We start from the raw sequence: 16588 nt of genomic DNA on the forward strand, positions 1-16588 counted from the left end.
GGAGGGCTACAGGATATCCACCTGCTGTGGTACTATAATCAAGTGTCTTTTCCTGCCCACCACACTACCAATAATTCTGCACCTTTGCTAATCCAGGGTTTGATTTCGAAGTAAGTGTGCTCCTATGGCATGCAATTTTTGACTTGGACTAATAAGCTGATATCATGTAGCAGGACTGTGCTCCTGATGAGAAGCTGTTGCTTTCTATGGAGGTTGGTTCCTCTTCTGAGCTTTAGCACTATTTAAAACGCACAGAAGCCCATAGAATCTTTTCACCAAATTATACCCTGGGGCCCTCTAGAGCATTGGTGAGGAGCTGCACATAATTGACAGTAGGATTTCAAGGCAACTGGAATCAGCAAGGAAGAGCAATTGGGAAAGAGACAAAGTACCTTTCAGGATTCTATAGCCTCAGGATTATATTGTTAAAACAAGCAACCTGTTCAGGTAACATCTGTTTATTGTTCTGATCAGTAACTGTTTGTTCACCTCTTCCATGCACCTGAAATTGCTGCCTGAACTTCTTGCTGGTCTAGACAATACTACCTAGATGCTACTGAGTAAAACATCTCAGCTCCACACATTTCATTCCCTCTTGCTCTCTAAAAGTAACTCCCCACCATACTCTTATTGGAGTAAGCAGGTTTTCTGAAGTCTAATTGTGGCATGGGGTACAGGGGAGACTGAGCAGCAAATAAGTTTCCAAATGAGGCAACATCTGACCTTTGGGCTGGTGGCTCCCCACCTCCTTTCCTAGGGCAGCCTATGTGTTCCAAATCTCACACCACGCAGGCCAACTAAACCCAAGAAAACCAAAATGTTCTGTGAGTGACCAGAGCCTTACCTGGTATTCAGCGTAGTTCTTCAACCCAATGCTCAGGAAAGGTTTGAAGGCATCCATGTACTTGAGAAATTCTCCTCCCAAAACTATGGAGAAGGTGGGGGAGACAAGAAACAGTTAGGGCATCTAAAATTAAGGCCCTGAAGACCACAATCTCCACGTTTGCCCTCTACATGTTGCTAGACTACAGCTCCCATCATCCCTGACCATTGGCCACGTTTGATGGGAATGATGAGAACCAAATCCAACAGCATCTGTGAGCCCCAGGCTCCCAACCTCTGATATACTGAATCCACGTGTCAATAACACATTGTTGTTAATGATACAGAGAATTGAGGCTACTTTGATATTGCATCTATACTTATCTGGATGGCATATCTACTTTTACAGTAGTAAGAATCTGCTGGTCTAAAAAGCGCCCCATAAGACCTCCCCTCCACCCAGTCCTCCTCCTCTCTTCCGACAAGAGAACCAAGGATGAGAACTGATTTCAAGGTCACACCGAGGCTTGCTGCAGATGGCAAGCACACTGCCCAATCCTAAGATGGTGAGGAAACTGGGAGTCAGCGCGTCACAGGCTTGTGTGCTTCTCTGCCTGGGCACATGGTCATTCCACCATCCCTTTGCATCTCGGAAACAACTGTGCTGAGCATTACATCCAAAACACAGTTGGAAACTGCTCTGGTGCCAGCTGTGTGAACACAAGTGTCAAGGGAGACTTCAAGACATAACTAGTTTCCAAACAAAAAGGAGGGCATGGAAAAAGAGGCCCCTGCTAGTCCAAAGGCTGTGTTAGTGCCCCAAGTTAAGTGAGATTTGAACCCAGGTGTTTTATACCCAGAACCCACATCTAATCCACCTAGGTTTCTTATTTATGCGTACACTATTTCTTGTTCTTTTTCAGCCATCTCCAAAAGACAAACGAACAGCCATAGCAACAATGCTCTTTCGTTTTAAAAAAATGTGGTATGAAAGGCACACAAAAAGACGATCAACTGTTGCAGTCTAAACTTTAGGATGAATCATTTCTCATCTACTATGTGGTTATTAGAAGCGTCAGAAGGAAGAGGAGGAATGGTGGTGAGGGTTCACTGTGATCCACTCAATACTTTTATTTTTCCATGGAAATTTTTCTACCTAGTTAATGCAGGTGCTGGAGAATGGCAGGTTGTGGGGCTGGATGCCAAGATGCCATGGGCCACATCCTGTCTACAGGTCAGAGGTTTCTCACTTTTGATATATAGGCATCGGGGGGTAAAGTCCAGAAAACTAACATAACTGGATCTACTCTTCAGTATGCAACAAATCAAGCAACAGAAAGCTACTCAATGATAGAATAAAAGTTGGGCATTACAGATACCAACCTCTTCTGAATCAAATTCCTTATTCATCTCAAACTAGTTTAAAGCCATTACTTCACTTTGACAGTGTGCATCAAAATGCTATCCTGCTCTTCAGGTTATCAGGGTGGCATAACCACTGGAAAAAGCTTTCTGAACAAGTAACTGTCTAATAAAACTCTCCACACCTCGAACAGTGATAGGGCAATTGTATGCATGTCTGCTCAGAAGCCAATCTCAGTATTTAATTGAACTTACTCCCAGGCAGCTGTGTACAGCATAGCAGCTTTAGCTATTTTTTTACATAGGAGTATCCCTTATAAGCATGGTTAGTATGGGGCAAGGAGCTTTAAGAAATACACAACGTTATGTATTAAATTAAATGGCGGGTCTTGTTTTTTCTTTAGTCATAACTGCTGTGTGCAATTTGCTGTTAGCCATGTGAATAGAAAAACAAAACAGAAGTCAAGATACAGGTCTGCCTCTCTCCGTAAGGAATATGTGAAGCCATAAAAGGTAGCTCCCAACAGAGGACAAAAAAAAGCTGATGAAAACTTAGCAGCATGTGGAAGGTGATAAACTTGTGTTTGACCTCGTTTCTAGAATTCCAAGGCACCTCCAAAGCTCAGAATGGCTGCAAATGAGCTACACAGGCTTCCTCAGATACAGAAGAAAGGTGGAAGGCTCATACCTGCGATGGAAATGGAGTTGAGGTCCTCCAAAGTAGCAAAAACTCACTTTGCTTCCAAACAGCTCTGAAGTCTAGCACGGTCAGAGATGAGACCCTGCAGTCCCCACCTCTGCAGAAGGGAAGCATGGGCAGCAGCCACAAACTCTGGCTGGCTGCCAAGTGAGGCCCTAAAACTAAGTTCTATTATGCAATTACTATATACTAAAGCAGCAGGCAAACTTGACTACACCACCCCAGGAGTCACTAAAAGGTGAATGTTTTGCTTAATCGCTTCCTGAAAAGAACCATTTTACCCCCTCCCTACAAGTTCTATTCTGCCTTAACAGAGATCCCACGCTCCACATCCATCCTTTCATATTGTCCTCATTCTCATCAGAAGTTTACTTTTTCCAAGCAAACACTTCCTTCTCTTGATAAAAGATGGTCTAGGCAGGAAAGAAGTTCCACAACACCAGGCTATTGACTACTACAGCCTGATGGTCCAGGCAGCAATCCAACCAATTAAAGTACCACTGATTCCTGGTACAACCTCCAGCAGTTCTCTCCATGGCCATGGCTCCCCCATCCTCCACTTTCCTACCCCAAATATAGCGAGAAATGCCAGACGTTGAGATTGGTTTTTGGAGCATTACATCAGCATTCTGAGAGCTTCATGGCCATTGAACATGCACCTGCAGACCTTGGTTTATATACTGAAGAATTCTTCCCTCCAAAGACGCCCCCTGAACAGAATAAAGCACTGACCTTCTACCAAGGTGCTGACAGCCATGAGGGCATCTTCTTGGACACCTCCTGACCCTGCTGTGCTTTGGAACATCCTCAAGAGAGATGCCATCACCACATCTGAGATCTGCAAAGCATCTTGGTGCTGCACTTTGCGAAGGACATTCTGGGATTTTGGTGAGAAAAGGAGAACTTAGACAGAGGCTCTCAGATCAGATTTTCTCCCCAGATGTCAGCCGCCCCCCTCCAATCCTATATACACCCCCCCACACCCAGAGGTGAACAGCCATGAACTCTGCAGATTGAGTTTATCTATGTGTAAAAATATATATTAAAAAATTTAAATTTCAATTTATATACCACTCTCTATCTGAAGATTTCAAGGTAGTGTTCAGCATTAAAAACATATTTTACATAGCATAACAATAAAATACAATAAAACAATCGCAGAAAAATTCGTAACAACAGTCCCCCCCATCCCATTTAAAAGACCACAGATTGTTTAACGGATGAAGGCCTGGGTTAAGTGGGATGCTTTTGCTTGGCACCTAAAGACATGCAATGATGGAACCAGGTGAGCCACTCTGGGGAGAGCATTCCACAAATGGGGAGCCACCACAGAAAAGGCATATAATGAAGAGGATCCAGTATCCGGAGTTTTCATACTGGTACTTTACTGTTCCTTCACTGCAGAGGCTTTCTCTGGGCAATTCATTTTAGACTAGGAGTAGGTCCTGGCTGGCTTATATCTGACCTTAAAATACAATTCTGCAGCAGGAAGAATGATGGGAAATGTGCTAGCTTTAATAGGTCGCCCCTATTGTGGTACCCTCTAGATGTTGCTGGACTCCAACTCCCAACAACCCCAGCAATCTGGCCAATGGTGAGGATGATGCAAGTTGTAGTCCATAAAAATCTGTAGGGCACCATGTCAGCTACCTCAGTGCCCTCCAGTATTAATCTTCTACTGCCTCACCATCCTTCCTTAAGACACCCTTTCAATTAAGCGATGAGCTGATATTTGTGTTCCATACCCCCTGTTAAGATATTTCTAGGCAGCCTTCTTATTCACAACTTCAAAAGAAAAGAAAAAATCTCACGTTCGAGTTACAGAAGTATTCCTGGAGACACTTGTGAAAAATCCCAACTCGTATCTGTTTTCCCTTGATCTCTCCTCACTAGCCCTCACGCTAAGTACTTTTGTATGTCCTCATGCTGCATATAAATTTAAGAACAAGTTTTTACCTGTAAAGTGGCACACAGCAAAGACTGCAGATCATTGAACTGGATTCTATCAGACGTGCTCTGGATATGGGACTGAAAAGAAGACATATATCCAGATATCATAATTAGGAATAGCACAGTGCATCAATAATTCCATAACCGGAATAAACTCTGGTCTCTTATGATTATGTTAGGTGAAAGCCTATGTTTACATGCCAATACTGTGATTAGAGGGAGATAAACACATTTAAATCAGGGAAAAATAACCTGAATCAACCAATCATTTATTTGCATGCTGCCTTTCCAAAGTTAAAAGAATTCTCAAGGCAGCTTACAAAATATGTACACTTTGAAATTCCACTGCAGGTAGCAAGTGGCTCTTATATTCCAGTCTTTGTACATACTAAGCCCCCTCCCCCAAAACTGATAGGTGAACTTTGCAGGAAATGATAGAAAGCATGTAAGAAGACACAAAGAACTACCTCCACTATCACTGCAAAGTTATATTACTACTCCATTCGGCACTACTCATCTGTTGGGGCACACATCAACACTTTTTTGCCATCCAGCTAACCTCCATTTGGAGCACTTGCTGTAGCCGTTCCATAATGACTAAAGTTGTCTTCTGAACAGCAGGGTAACAGTCCTTGGCACTGTTTTTCACTATTTCCATCAGAGCTTCATAAGCAGCACTCCTTAGGTTATTCTGGTGTCCATCAGGCCTGAAGCAGAAAGAAAAAGATTGCTTTTAACCACCTAGAGAACACAATTCAAGTTAAATGCTAACCATCATGGCATGATTTAACTTTTGTCCACCTCTCTACCGGCATAACTGAAATGTGGATAGCAACACCATTAAAGGCAGATCAAACTGAAACAAATGGGAAGAGCCAAGCAGGCAACAAATGTGGTTAATTGGGCAGTCTGGCCATGCTCAATCTTTCCTTTGCCATAAGGGTCTTTTAGGAAAAAGGGGCTCTTCTTGTTGGCACAGGTACCACTGCCTGGCAGGGGTGGCCAGAGTGCTTTTAGCCTCACTTCTACAATTCCACGACAACAGAGCTATTTCAGAAAGTCTGCTCCACTTACCTGTGGGGAGGAGTTGCAGTGGACTGCGTAGCCACCCCCTCTCCTCCGGGGGATGAAGTCCCGTGTTGCCCGGGGGATCCCGGCCACATCATCGCCAGCCAGCCAATCCGGTGGCTGGGGGGGGGGCCATGGCCGGGAACATTTAAGCAGTCAACTCAGCCAATTATTTTTTGAAGTATAAAGCATGATCATAGCTCAATCCAGAAATAGGCTGAAAGCCCATAAAGTACTTTCAGGTTGCAGGGTGTGATGAGAGTGGCAGTCCAAAAACATATGGAGGGCACAAAGTTGGCAAAAGCTGTACATTGCATAAATGGGCAAGACAAGGTATTTTAAAAGACCATATTAAGGGGTAGATATGCACAAGATCTCAGGTTGGCATACAATGAAAGGTTGCCAAGTCTGAGACAGCGCACAGCCAGCTAACCAAATGCTTTGACTTGCTTTAGTTTATATGATTTTGCAATCCAATTTTGCTCTAGTACTTAAGAGAAGTTAGCTACCTTTCCTCTCTGCCTGAAGTAAAGTTCCCTTTTGGAACTGTGACATTATAAAACTCAAGCTTCAAGGCGCCTATGCCTAGGGCTGCCCACACCCTATGCTAAGAAAACCACAGCTGTAACCAGGATATCCCATTCTGTACCATTTCTGTACCAGGATATCCCATTTTCTATGATGAGAGAAAAGGAATTTTGCAACCTGCACAATCAATGCATGTTAAACAAACTTGCATGATTTCATATGATTCTGCATATTTTATTATTTTACAGAAAACCCTGCTGCTTCTGCTAGTTATATGTAAGGGCAAAGAGCCTGAGAGGGATGCAGCAGAAACTTATTCAGTCACTCTGACTTCTGAAATTCTGAATACACTGTGCACACGGCATTGTGCATAACTGTGCAACAATGTGCATTTTTTGTATATGCACGTGTGTGTGTATGAACGCCAACTTCTTTTTAGGAAGCTGCATTCTGTGCTTTTCCGGCACTCATGTGGATGCATATGGTTCAACCTCTATGGAAGTTTACTGATATTTTGCCTTAACCAGGTTTTACTAGGCCTACCTTCTCAACAGAAATATCTAAGGAGTTTGAAGCTGTGGGTTAAACCGCAGAGCCTAGGACTTGCTGATCAGAAGGTCAGCGGTTCAAATCCCCACCACGGAGTGAGCTCCCATTGCTTAGTCCCTGCTCCTGCCAACCTAGCAGTTCGAAAGCACGTCAAAATGCAAGTAGATAAATAGGTACCGCTCTGGCGGGAATGTAAACGGCATTTCCGTGCACTGCTCTGGTTCGCCAGAAGCGGCTTAGTCATGCCGGCCACATGACCCGGAAGCTGTACGCCGGCTCCCTTGGCCAATAAAGCGAGATGAGCGCCGCAACCCCAGAGTCGGTCATGACTGGACCTAATGGTCAGGGGTCCCTTTACCTTTTTACAGAAGGGCAACGGCTCACAGCCTACAGGCTTCATTACCTGTCAGTGGTCTCTAATAGTTTCTGAACTATTAGTTCAAATGATGAGGATAAGCAGTACGTTGCAGGCTCCTCCTGATCATCAGCCACGTCAGCAGCTTCATAAGCAGCTTCTGCCAAACTAGAGAAAGCCTGAAAGACAGCAGATGTCAACAGCTTAGAAGGAGCACACTGTTTCAGGAAAGCATGTTCCGCTAGCAGACAATCGTTTTCATTTGAATCTGACTCCATGCACCTCTCCTTTGCTTCCCTTATCCCCATTATATAAAATCAAATTAAAACAGTAGTCACCACAACTTAGAATCAGCACAAGTCCCAAGTGGTTTCCTGCCCCACTGGCTGAACCAGGTGTGCATTGTACAAAACGTAAACACAAAGTCACTTCCCAATATTGCACCAATAAAAGCAACGTAACCCCACCACTTTGACTCCGCACAGCTGCTGTTTCCCAAATACTAGTCGTTTTCTTCTGATGAAGCCTCACCACAGAAAAAGGATTCTGTCTTACCCAGCATACATTGGAGGCCACTCTAGGCTCTGCACCCAAGCCTTCAATTAGACACTGCAACAGTGGAGCGAGGTAAATATCGTTTATGGCTGCTTCCGGGAGCAGCTCGCAGATCCGACCCACAGTCCATGCAGTTGTATCTCTTACTACTACACTGGGGTCCTTCATTAATTCTATTAGGGTAGGCATAGCCTGGAAGAGAAATGGATAATTAAGAAGTCAATACTCTTTATTTTATATTTATATAATGCCTTTTAGATAGTTGGCGAAGGGACATTCTTTCTGATCTTGCGGGGGTAAGGGAAGAAGCTGTTCTTCTCTGGCCAATAGCTCATCTTGCCATGGTATTCTTTTTGGGGAGGGATATAAAACTTCCCTGTGGCTCTTGTCCCTCTGGCCGGTGACACACCAGTGTACTATTCCCTCATTCCTACAGTCTCAGGGCAACAAACATTACCACCTTTTCTACCAAAAATAAGGAAAGTCCATACAGTATTTCCTACTGTCAGACATGACTCATGATCTACACAGAAATGCACACAATGTGTAGCTTATTCATGTTCCTCAGGGCCTTTGAATTTTGTAGAAAGAAGGCACATCTGGTAATTAAAGGGAATCTGAAGCAAATTGTCTTGCTGTTTGTTGATGTCTTGTTTGTTGACATCTCATATACAAGAGCCAAGGTCTATTGAATTGTTATGCTGATTCTTTTTTTATTATGCCACCTGTAACAAATGTGTTTGGTTTATATTGCTATGATTTGGTCTTTTATGGGTTATTTCAGAATGCATTTGTAAGATTATTGTTTCATTGTAATAAAATGTTTTTTTAAAAAAAACACATCACATTTTTACTGGTGACCAAGGACCACATATGGCCCCTATGTATATCCTACTTCACAGAGTGCAGTGAGATGTTTTCTAGTCAAATCTAAGCAACTGGACAAATGGACAAGCCAATGCCAATACTATGTATGCCCTCGTGGCTCCAAAGTTCAAGCCCCCCCCCCCCCGCACTACTGCAACATCTTACCTGAATAACAAGGGGTTTGAGCTGGTTGGGCTCTGGTCCTTCCAAAATGCATCCAAACGCCATGACTGCAGCATCTCTATATCGCCAGTCTGGGTTTTTTATGTGTTCTTTGATGAAGGGCAGAACATGAGGAACAATGTCATCTTCACAACAAGTGGCCAGGAGCATGAGGCAGACCCCGGCAGCTTTGCAGGGGTTCCAGTCATCATCATCGTCATTCTCATCCTAAGGTGAAAGGGACAACACCCAAATCAATCTCTGTTGGACTACGTAAGCAAGGCATGACATTTTTGAAACTAGTAGGTAGAACTGAGAATCCAGGCCAAAGCAAACTACAGTCGTACCTTGGCTCCCGAACATCTTGGTATTTGGACATTTTGGCTCCTGAACACTGCAAACCCTAAAGTGAGTGTTCTGGTTTGCAAACGTTCTTTGAAACCCAAATGTCCAACGGGGCTTCTGCGGCTCCTGATTGGCTGCAGGAGCTTCCTGCAGCCAATCAGAAGCCATGCTTGGGTTTCCGAATGTTTGGAAGTCGAACAGACTTCTGGAACGGATTCTGTTCGATTTCCAAGGTACAGCTGAGTCACTTTCACAAAGCAAAAAAAATGTTGGTTACCACACACATGAAGCAACGTTGACTACTTTCCCAGTAGAAACTGGACAGCTACTTTATAAACAGAGCACTCTTGTGGTAACTGCTCTATACAGTACAAGTTATATTTTTAATACTACGAAGAAGCTTAATTTGAACCGAAAAGACCCATTGCCTATACACAATCCTCCTGAATCTCCCATTTTGTAGTTTTTAATTAAAAACTCAGATGTAACAGCTTAATATAAAAGAGTAGCATATACTAAGGGACAGCTTCAGGTCAACAAAACTGAAGTATTACTTATGTGTTTGCTAGAAATAATAAGTTTTTGAGAAGCGCAAGACACCTCCTGGTCCAGCCCTGAGCAGAGTGTTCATTCAAAGAGACTGCCTCCTATTGGATGGAGTGGAGAGCACTCAAGAGTTCTGAGCCTCTATATGGCAACAAGTAGAGGGGGTGGGACATTGTTGATGAGTAGAGTGAATGCAATCTCACCACAGACCAAAGACTCCCATGGCTATTTCAGAGACCTTGTACAATAGCAAGTCACAGGAAAAGGCAGTCCTCTGTAGAATGGGGAACGTTATTTTGTTAAGACCACACTATTATTTTCAGGGGAGCAGGATATATTCCAACGCTGTTCCTTCAAACTTACAAGAACTGCTGCCACAGGCCCTTAACCACACTAACAGTGCACAGTGACGCAGGCATACCCATCACTTACCTGTTTGGTCAGTGTCTGCGTGAGAATTGGGACAAGGTACTGAAGTGCACCCTTGGCATAGAATTTGCTGGTATGCTCCGGTGGCTTTCCTTGCTCTGCTGCCTAAAAACAAAACGCACACACATTTCCATTAGCTTCAATCATCCATTTGAAATTGGCTTGCTTAATTGAAACTTTAAATACCACCTGGGCTCTCTGAAGATCACCTATGCCCAGTTCACATATCATATTAAACCATTGTTTAAAACTAAGAAAACCTGCTACACATCCCCCTCACAAACAAGCCGAGTCTGGGTTGCCATGTTGTCTGGACATGGGCTTATCATTTTCGCTGAACAAGTGGTAAGTCAAAACCAAATCTTGGCTGCTGCTTGTAGTTTGGAAGGAAATGTATGATCTGGTCATGCCCTATAAGTGAGCCTATTCTGGCAGAAGTCATTGTCCGTGTTAACGTGATCCTAGGAAAATCACTAAAAATCTCAAGATGCTCACATTACATTCAATTATATTCCAGTGCTACGGATCTTGATGGTGGGGCAATGTAATAGGACTTTGTGTATCCTCTTGGTGGCTAAAAGTGTGATCTACACTGGAAGGAATAGGTGCCCCCATCTCCAAAATGCTCAGGGGTCAGAGGACTTATTTACTCTTGCAGCATACAAAAAAGCAGTCTTTAGCAGGTGACACAAAGATACCAAGCATCCAGACATCTGGATCTGCACCTTGAAATATTTGCATGCAGTATATTCCTAGTAGGCAGTACCAAAGCCTATCCCTTCCCTCTTCCCCCAAACCTCCTTCCCCCTGCAAGTATTATTCTGTTTGTATTTGCAGGCAGCAACCAATCTGTGCAGGGGTAACATTCTTGACTCTTGGGCACTTTGGCGGGGCAAACATAAGCCCCCCTTGCCCCCCTTTCCGGCCACTTCCGGGTTGCTGCAATGCGCCATCACGTGTCAATTGGACACTTGTAGATCACTTATTGCTTGTACTTTAAGGTATAACACTGCACTACAAATGGTTATCTTTATTTTTGGGTCCAGCAATATCCTCTTAAGCAGGACATATGGTAAGCCCTGTCTCCTTCAAAGCTAATAGCACCTCCTGCTCTTAGGAAAGTTCGGTCTCAGCGTTATAGGTCGTTGCATCACTTCAGTCAGAGTGGTGCATGGTGTCTCATCATGGACCGAAGGCTGCTACAGAAAGTTAGAACTGTCACCCCCTAATCACTCACCTCTGACGCCTCAATAGCGAGGTCCATTTCTTCATCACAGACATTTGACCAGAACTCAATTCCTTGTAGAGCTACCTCATCAATGTCACTTTTCATAGCTTCAATTGTGATCTTTGGAGAGGGAGAGAGAGAAGGCATTTGAGATCATTGTTGCTGCTTTACTAAAGCAACACACCTACAGTAAGTACCTACACTTCCGTTCGATTCCCAGGCTTGAATACTCACAGCAAAAAGTGCAGGACCCATATACGTCTCCATGTACTGATAATAGAGGGACATAATCTTCACCAAGTTCTGTAAGGCAGCTACTCGCACCTAAAGGCAAATAAAAAGACAGGACCCATTACCTCCATGGATGCTTTGTGGAAGCAAAAAAAGCTTATTGTTGCACCAGTTAAAGCAGTGGAACATGGATCCCCAAAAAATCTGCAGTTAATACTGCATTGGTTGACCAAGCAGCAATTCATGGTCTGCTTCCCAATTCTAAATGGGGAAAAAAACTACTGGGAGACTGGAACAAAAGGAGGAATGTAAAGCATTTTGCACACTGTACCAGAGAAATAGCCTTCCTATGGTATTTTTAATAAGTGTCATAGTAATGAAAATGTGAGCCTTCCTAGCTATGAAAAATAACCATTGAAGTCGACCATAGTATCACTGCAGTGAATTAAAAGCAGCAATGCCACAAGCTTTGCCATTTTGCCAGGGTTCTTCTCACAGCATTCTGAAAAGGCTTGGAAGAAAGGCAACCTGCCTTACTCTAAAGCACCCATTCTTATGGAATGCCTACACAGCCAAGCTCTTTAAATGCTCATTTTCTATCATTTTTCAAGACACGATTACTTTGTCACAACCCAGGACGATTTCCCACAAGACTGCTTTGTCACAACACTGCCGCAGGGCATCACTTCAAAATGCTCGTGTGAATCATACTCGGTTATGGACAAATAAGTACAATCATTTGCCAAGCAACAATTTAACGCGTTGAGGATTTGATGCATTGAATCTCTTGGTAAGCTAGTGATCCTGCCAAGTGGCAAGGAGAAATTGATGACTCCCAATTTCCTCCTCCAGACTTCCAACCAGCTGCAGAATTCACCGTTTGGCAGGAAGGATGCTACCATGTAACAACCACTTGATAACCTATGTGTGCGACCTGTTGGAAGCTGCCTTAAAGATAGATGACTTGATCTAGTAAACAATTAAGAATGCTAGCAGGATTGACTTAATAAGACTTGTAATGATGAAAATTATACCTTTTTACATATTCTTTAAAAAATTGTAATTGGAAATGATGAAACGTAATCAGGAAGAAGTACAAAATAAAATAAAATGACAAAATAAAAATTAAAGTAACCATGAGACGGGAGGGGCAGAAGTCGACTAGCTCATATGAGCAAAAATAATGTGAAAATGAAGGTGTTTAAATATTGTAAAATGAAAACTTAATAAATATTATAGATATATATAAAGATGACTTGATCAAGTATAGCTTATTTTGTTCCTATGGTGAATTATCAGATGCATTCACCTTATATTTCATAATAATGCTGCAGACAAAGCACCAAAAAGCTTTCACCAAAGGCAAGGAGTCTTGTGCTAGTGCTCAATGTAGCACATCCCCTCCAGTGGCCTCTTGGAACCAGCAGGGTTGCAGCCTGCATAATTATGGGGCCACATGACCTCCGTATCCGCAGTCTGTTAGGACAATCACCATAACTGAAGTTACGAGAATAGACAAAGGTTCACAATCAGACCCATTCCCAGTAGACAGCCAATCGTGGTAATGAGGCAGCCACATATACTCAGGAGAGATCCAACTGCAAAACCCAACACCGCAATTCACAAGAGGTATGAACCAATGACTTATTAGCTGCCAGAGCTGAAAATGGAAGCATGATCCGGATTACCTGCCACTGCCAAAATAGCAGCACTGCTATTCCACCTACTTACCAGCTTCTGAGCAGCATCTGGCTGTCACAGCTGGAAACAGAATGATGGGCTAGACAGACCTTTGATAGCAACTGGCAAGCATCACCTCTGCAGGTGTAGATCATGTTTGCTTGCAACTGAAACAAAGCTTTGCATCCCTAGCATTATACTTAACTCATTTGTGTTCCTCTCCCCAATTGTTCAATTATGTTGCTAAATCGTATTGCTTCTTGCTGATGAATGGCAAAAATGTCACCTCTTGAAGTCCCCTTGGCTAAAACTGTGGTCCATGCTCTGGCCATCTCCTGCCTTTACATTCCTTTTCTCTGACCTGCCTGCATCAACCCTCCCACCTCTACCCAAAACGCCACTGCTGATATCATTCGTTTCTCCCATTGCTCAGACCACATCAAGCCCCTCCTCAAATCTCTCCAAGCCTTTTAACCCGCATCTCCAACTGCAACCTATCTTAAGGGTGCACAATGGGATTTGCTCACATTAATACTTTGCCTACCCAGATGTCCTTTCCCCATTCTTCGGTTGTCTGCACCACTGTCAATTTAGATTGCAAGTTCCTTGGGGACAGATACATGCCTTTTGTTTTGTGTACACAACTCTAAAGCACCACATATATTGATTATCTTGATTAAAGGACAATTAAAAACAGGATTATTTAAAGACATTTCTCATGCTCGTTTTGGAGAAAAAAGTATGCTCTGACTAGTTCCATAATACCAGGACCAGTGCTAGAAACTGAGATATGAAAGCTAGGAGCTAAATGGTTTTAAATATAAACCTAGGTTATAACCTAGGTTTTAAATATAAACCTAGGTTATAGGCGCAACAACGGAGTGTCTAGGCACGCTTTTTTATAACAAGAATACAAAGTTGAAAATGAATGAACGGCAGCTAAAATATTATGTTCATTTTTCACATGATCTAGTCCTACCCCTGCCCGCCCCCCTAATATTCTTAAGAGGGTCTCTTCTCCAGTCTTCAGAGAGTAGCTGGAAGTGGGGAGGCAGAAAAAGGTCCTCCTTTCCTTCCACTCTGCAGTTTTAATCTGAAATCTTAGGTGTGGTACTGCGCCCATAGCTCAGAAACTGCTCACACTAATGAAATTCCCTGTCGCAAAACGCACCTAGAGCAGTGGGAGTTTTGAACACTGACCAGAACTACTATCAGTTACTATTGACAACAGTTTAGGACTTAACTTACCCTTGTATCCGGACACTGTGTTGCTTCACAGACTACTTGCATAATAAAGTGCCTTTCAGACTGGAAATAGAGAGAGAGAAGAGAGAAACACAGATGATTAGGACTGGAAGTTTCAAAGCTTCCTGGCAATAAAGTATTTTGTTTCCAAAATAAAACAGTGTACTACAACACTGACAATTTCAGTTTTTCTTGCCAGCTGTGGTTCTCAATATATGGGCAACCCACCAGTGAAGCATGGACAATGGTCAGAAAAGGCTCAAACTCTTGCATGCTTAGGGCATAAATTATTGCCTCTTCCTACCGACAGCTTTGACAAACAGGTGAGCCACCATTGTCACCTATACGCAATATGCTTATACAAAAAGAAAGCTGAGGGTATCATGATCAAATATATTTTGACTTGTGTTCATTTAAGTCAAGGACCAGATTAAAAAACTGCAGGATATAAAGCAAATCAGGGTTTCATCACTCTGCTTTTCACGTGAAAAGGTAGGCTCCGATATTTGGTCACTCTGGTTTCTTTTCCCAGTAATTATTTGAGTTTTTTAATATAATAGGCTAGAAATAAGTTTTTTTAAAACTAAGACTTGTTAAAAACAGGACTTCTCATTTTCACAAAATAGAAAAGGGTTAGACTACTAAGTACCAACTGACTCCGCAAGATTTTAAAAACCCCAATTGTCTTCCCAGAACACTGCAGTTATTTCTATTTTTTAAGCGGCTAATTAAGTAGTTTAATTCTTAATCTTTACGTTTTCTGGTAAAGTTAGATACCAAAAGGTAAGGAAGATTACTTCAGCAATTGTTCCTCGGGTGTAGAAAACTGAAATAAATGATTTGCACCCATTCGGAGAGGTTCTCTCGTTCTTTCCGAAAGCCTCTACATTGAAGAGGCAAGGATTACAGATCTGGATTTAGGCTACCTGAGAGCTTCCTTCCATGCCTCAATCAATTAAAAGAAGGGGGGGAAACCCTAAAACCTGGCCCCTGCAATCACCATTCCAGAGACAGCTTTAATGGTTTCCAAAGGCTCAGGGCAGGGATGACATTGCCTGTACTGACTGATAAGCTGGTCTGCACTACTTTTCCAAAAATGCTAAAACATAGCTCTTGCCTGAAATACACTGGCAATGCCTGAGAAATAGTTACGCAGCAAATTCAGACAAAGGAATTCACCCACAGGCAGTGTCACACCCCAAGATGGAGAAGAACACACAAACTAGGCTTCAGAGCACAGACTGCTTAGGAAGCAAATTGCAGGCCCTGCATACCCAAGAGACTGCTTTGCTCCCTATGTACTATGTACTCAAGGGCATGGAAGGAGGTGCTAGCTTACAAGCTGCAAAACTCTTTTACAGAGTTCCTAGAGTGCCTCCGGTAGCATATCAGTTAAAATTCACAGGATTATTTGAGAATTACAATTTTAGTCGATTTAGTATTCACTCTTCACCACTGCAATAGGATTATGCTTCTCATAACAGGCTGCTAACACATAAATCCAAGTCTCAGCAGAAATGGGAATGCATCAAAACTCAGAGTGGTGCATGGTTTCTCATCACGGACCATGGATTTATTTCTCATGTCCCATTAGTTTCCCTCTTCAGCCACACTCACTCTCCACCGCACTAACATCTGACCACTTACCTCTTTGTCAAAATTTGCTTTGGTGAATTCCAAAGAGTTAAGGAGTGCATTGGTAGCCGCTAGCTTCACATTATTACTTGGCTCTTCTTTCCTCATGCCCTGGATAATGGCTGTCAATATCTCATTAGACTTGTCCTGAAGCTGTTCTGGATCCTAAAAACAGGAATCAAAATAAGCAAAAAATGTCAAGAGGAGATTCTTTGCCAGATCACAACCAGCATGGAGGTATCTCGCAGAACAGCTAAGCACTCAATTCACTTACGACTTCTAACCTACAGGGACAGATGTTCTATGCAAGTACAGAATAAATGCATGCCTC

At 42.9% G+C, this 16588-nt stretch overlaps 1 protein-coding gene across 2 annotated transcripts in view; it reads right to left on the bottom strand.

Moving 5' to 3' along the window:
• The window catches only part of KPNB1 (karyopherin subunit beta 1), a gene marked incomplete at its 3' end in the record, with an annotated part of 32496 nt that overhangs the window by 6349 nt on the left and 9559 nt on the right, over positions 1-16588 (bottom strand). For both annotated transcript variants that reach the window (XM_080979298.1, XM_080979297.1), the window contains exons 5-16: positions 16270-16422; positions 14626-14685; positions 11701-11790; positions 11476-11586; positions 10242-10343; positions 8922-9146; positions 7890-8081; positions 7383-7513; positions 5394-5541; positions 4841-4912; positions 3617-3761; positions 845-927 (exon numbers count right to left, since the gene is read on the bottom strand). In XM_080979298.1, coding sequence (XP_080835424.1) covers positions 845-927; positions 3617-3761; positions 4841-4912; positions 5394-5541; positions 7383-7513; positions 7890-8081; positions 8922-9146; positions 10242-10343; positions 11476-11586; positions 11701-11790; positions 14626-14685; positions 16270-16422 — 1512 coding nt within the window. The remainder of the gene's footprint in view (positions 1-844; positions 928-3616; positions 3762-4840; positions 4913-5393; positions 5542-7382; positions 7514-7889; positions 8082-8921; positions 9147-10241; positions 10344-11475; positions 11587-11700; positions 11791-14625; positions 14686-16269; positions 16423-16588) is intronic.

This window comes from Podarcis pityusensis (genome assembly GCF_964106645.2).
Source record: "Podarcis pityusensis genome assembly, chromosome: 13".
NCBI classification, from domain to species: domain Eukaryota; kingdom Metazoa; phylum Chordata; class Lepidosauria; order Squamata; family Lacertidae; genus Podarcis; species Podarcis pityusensis.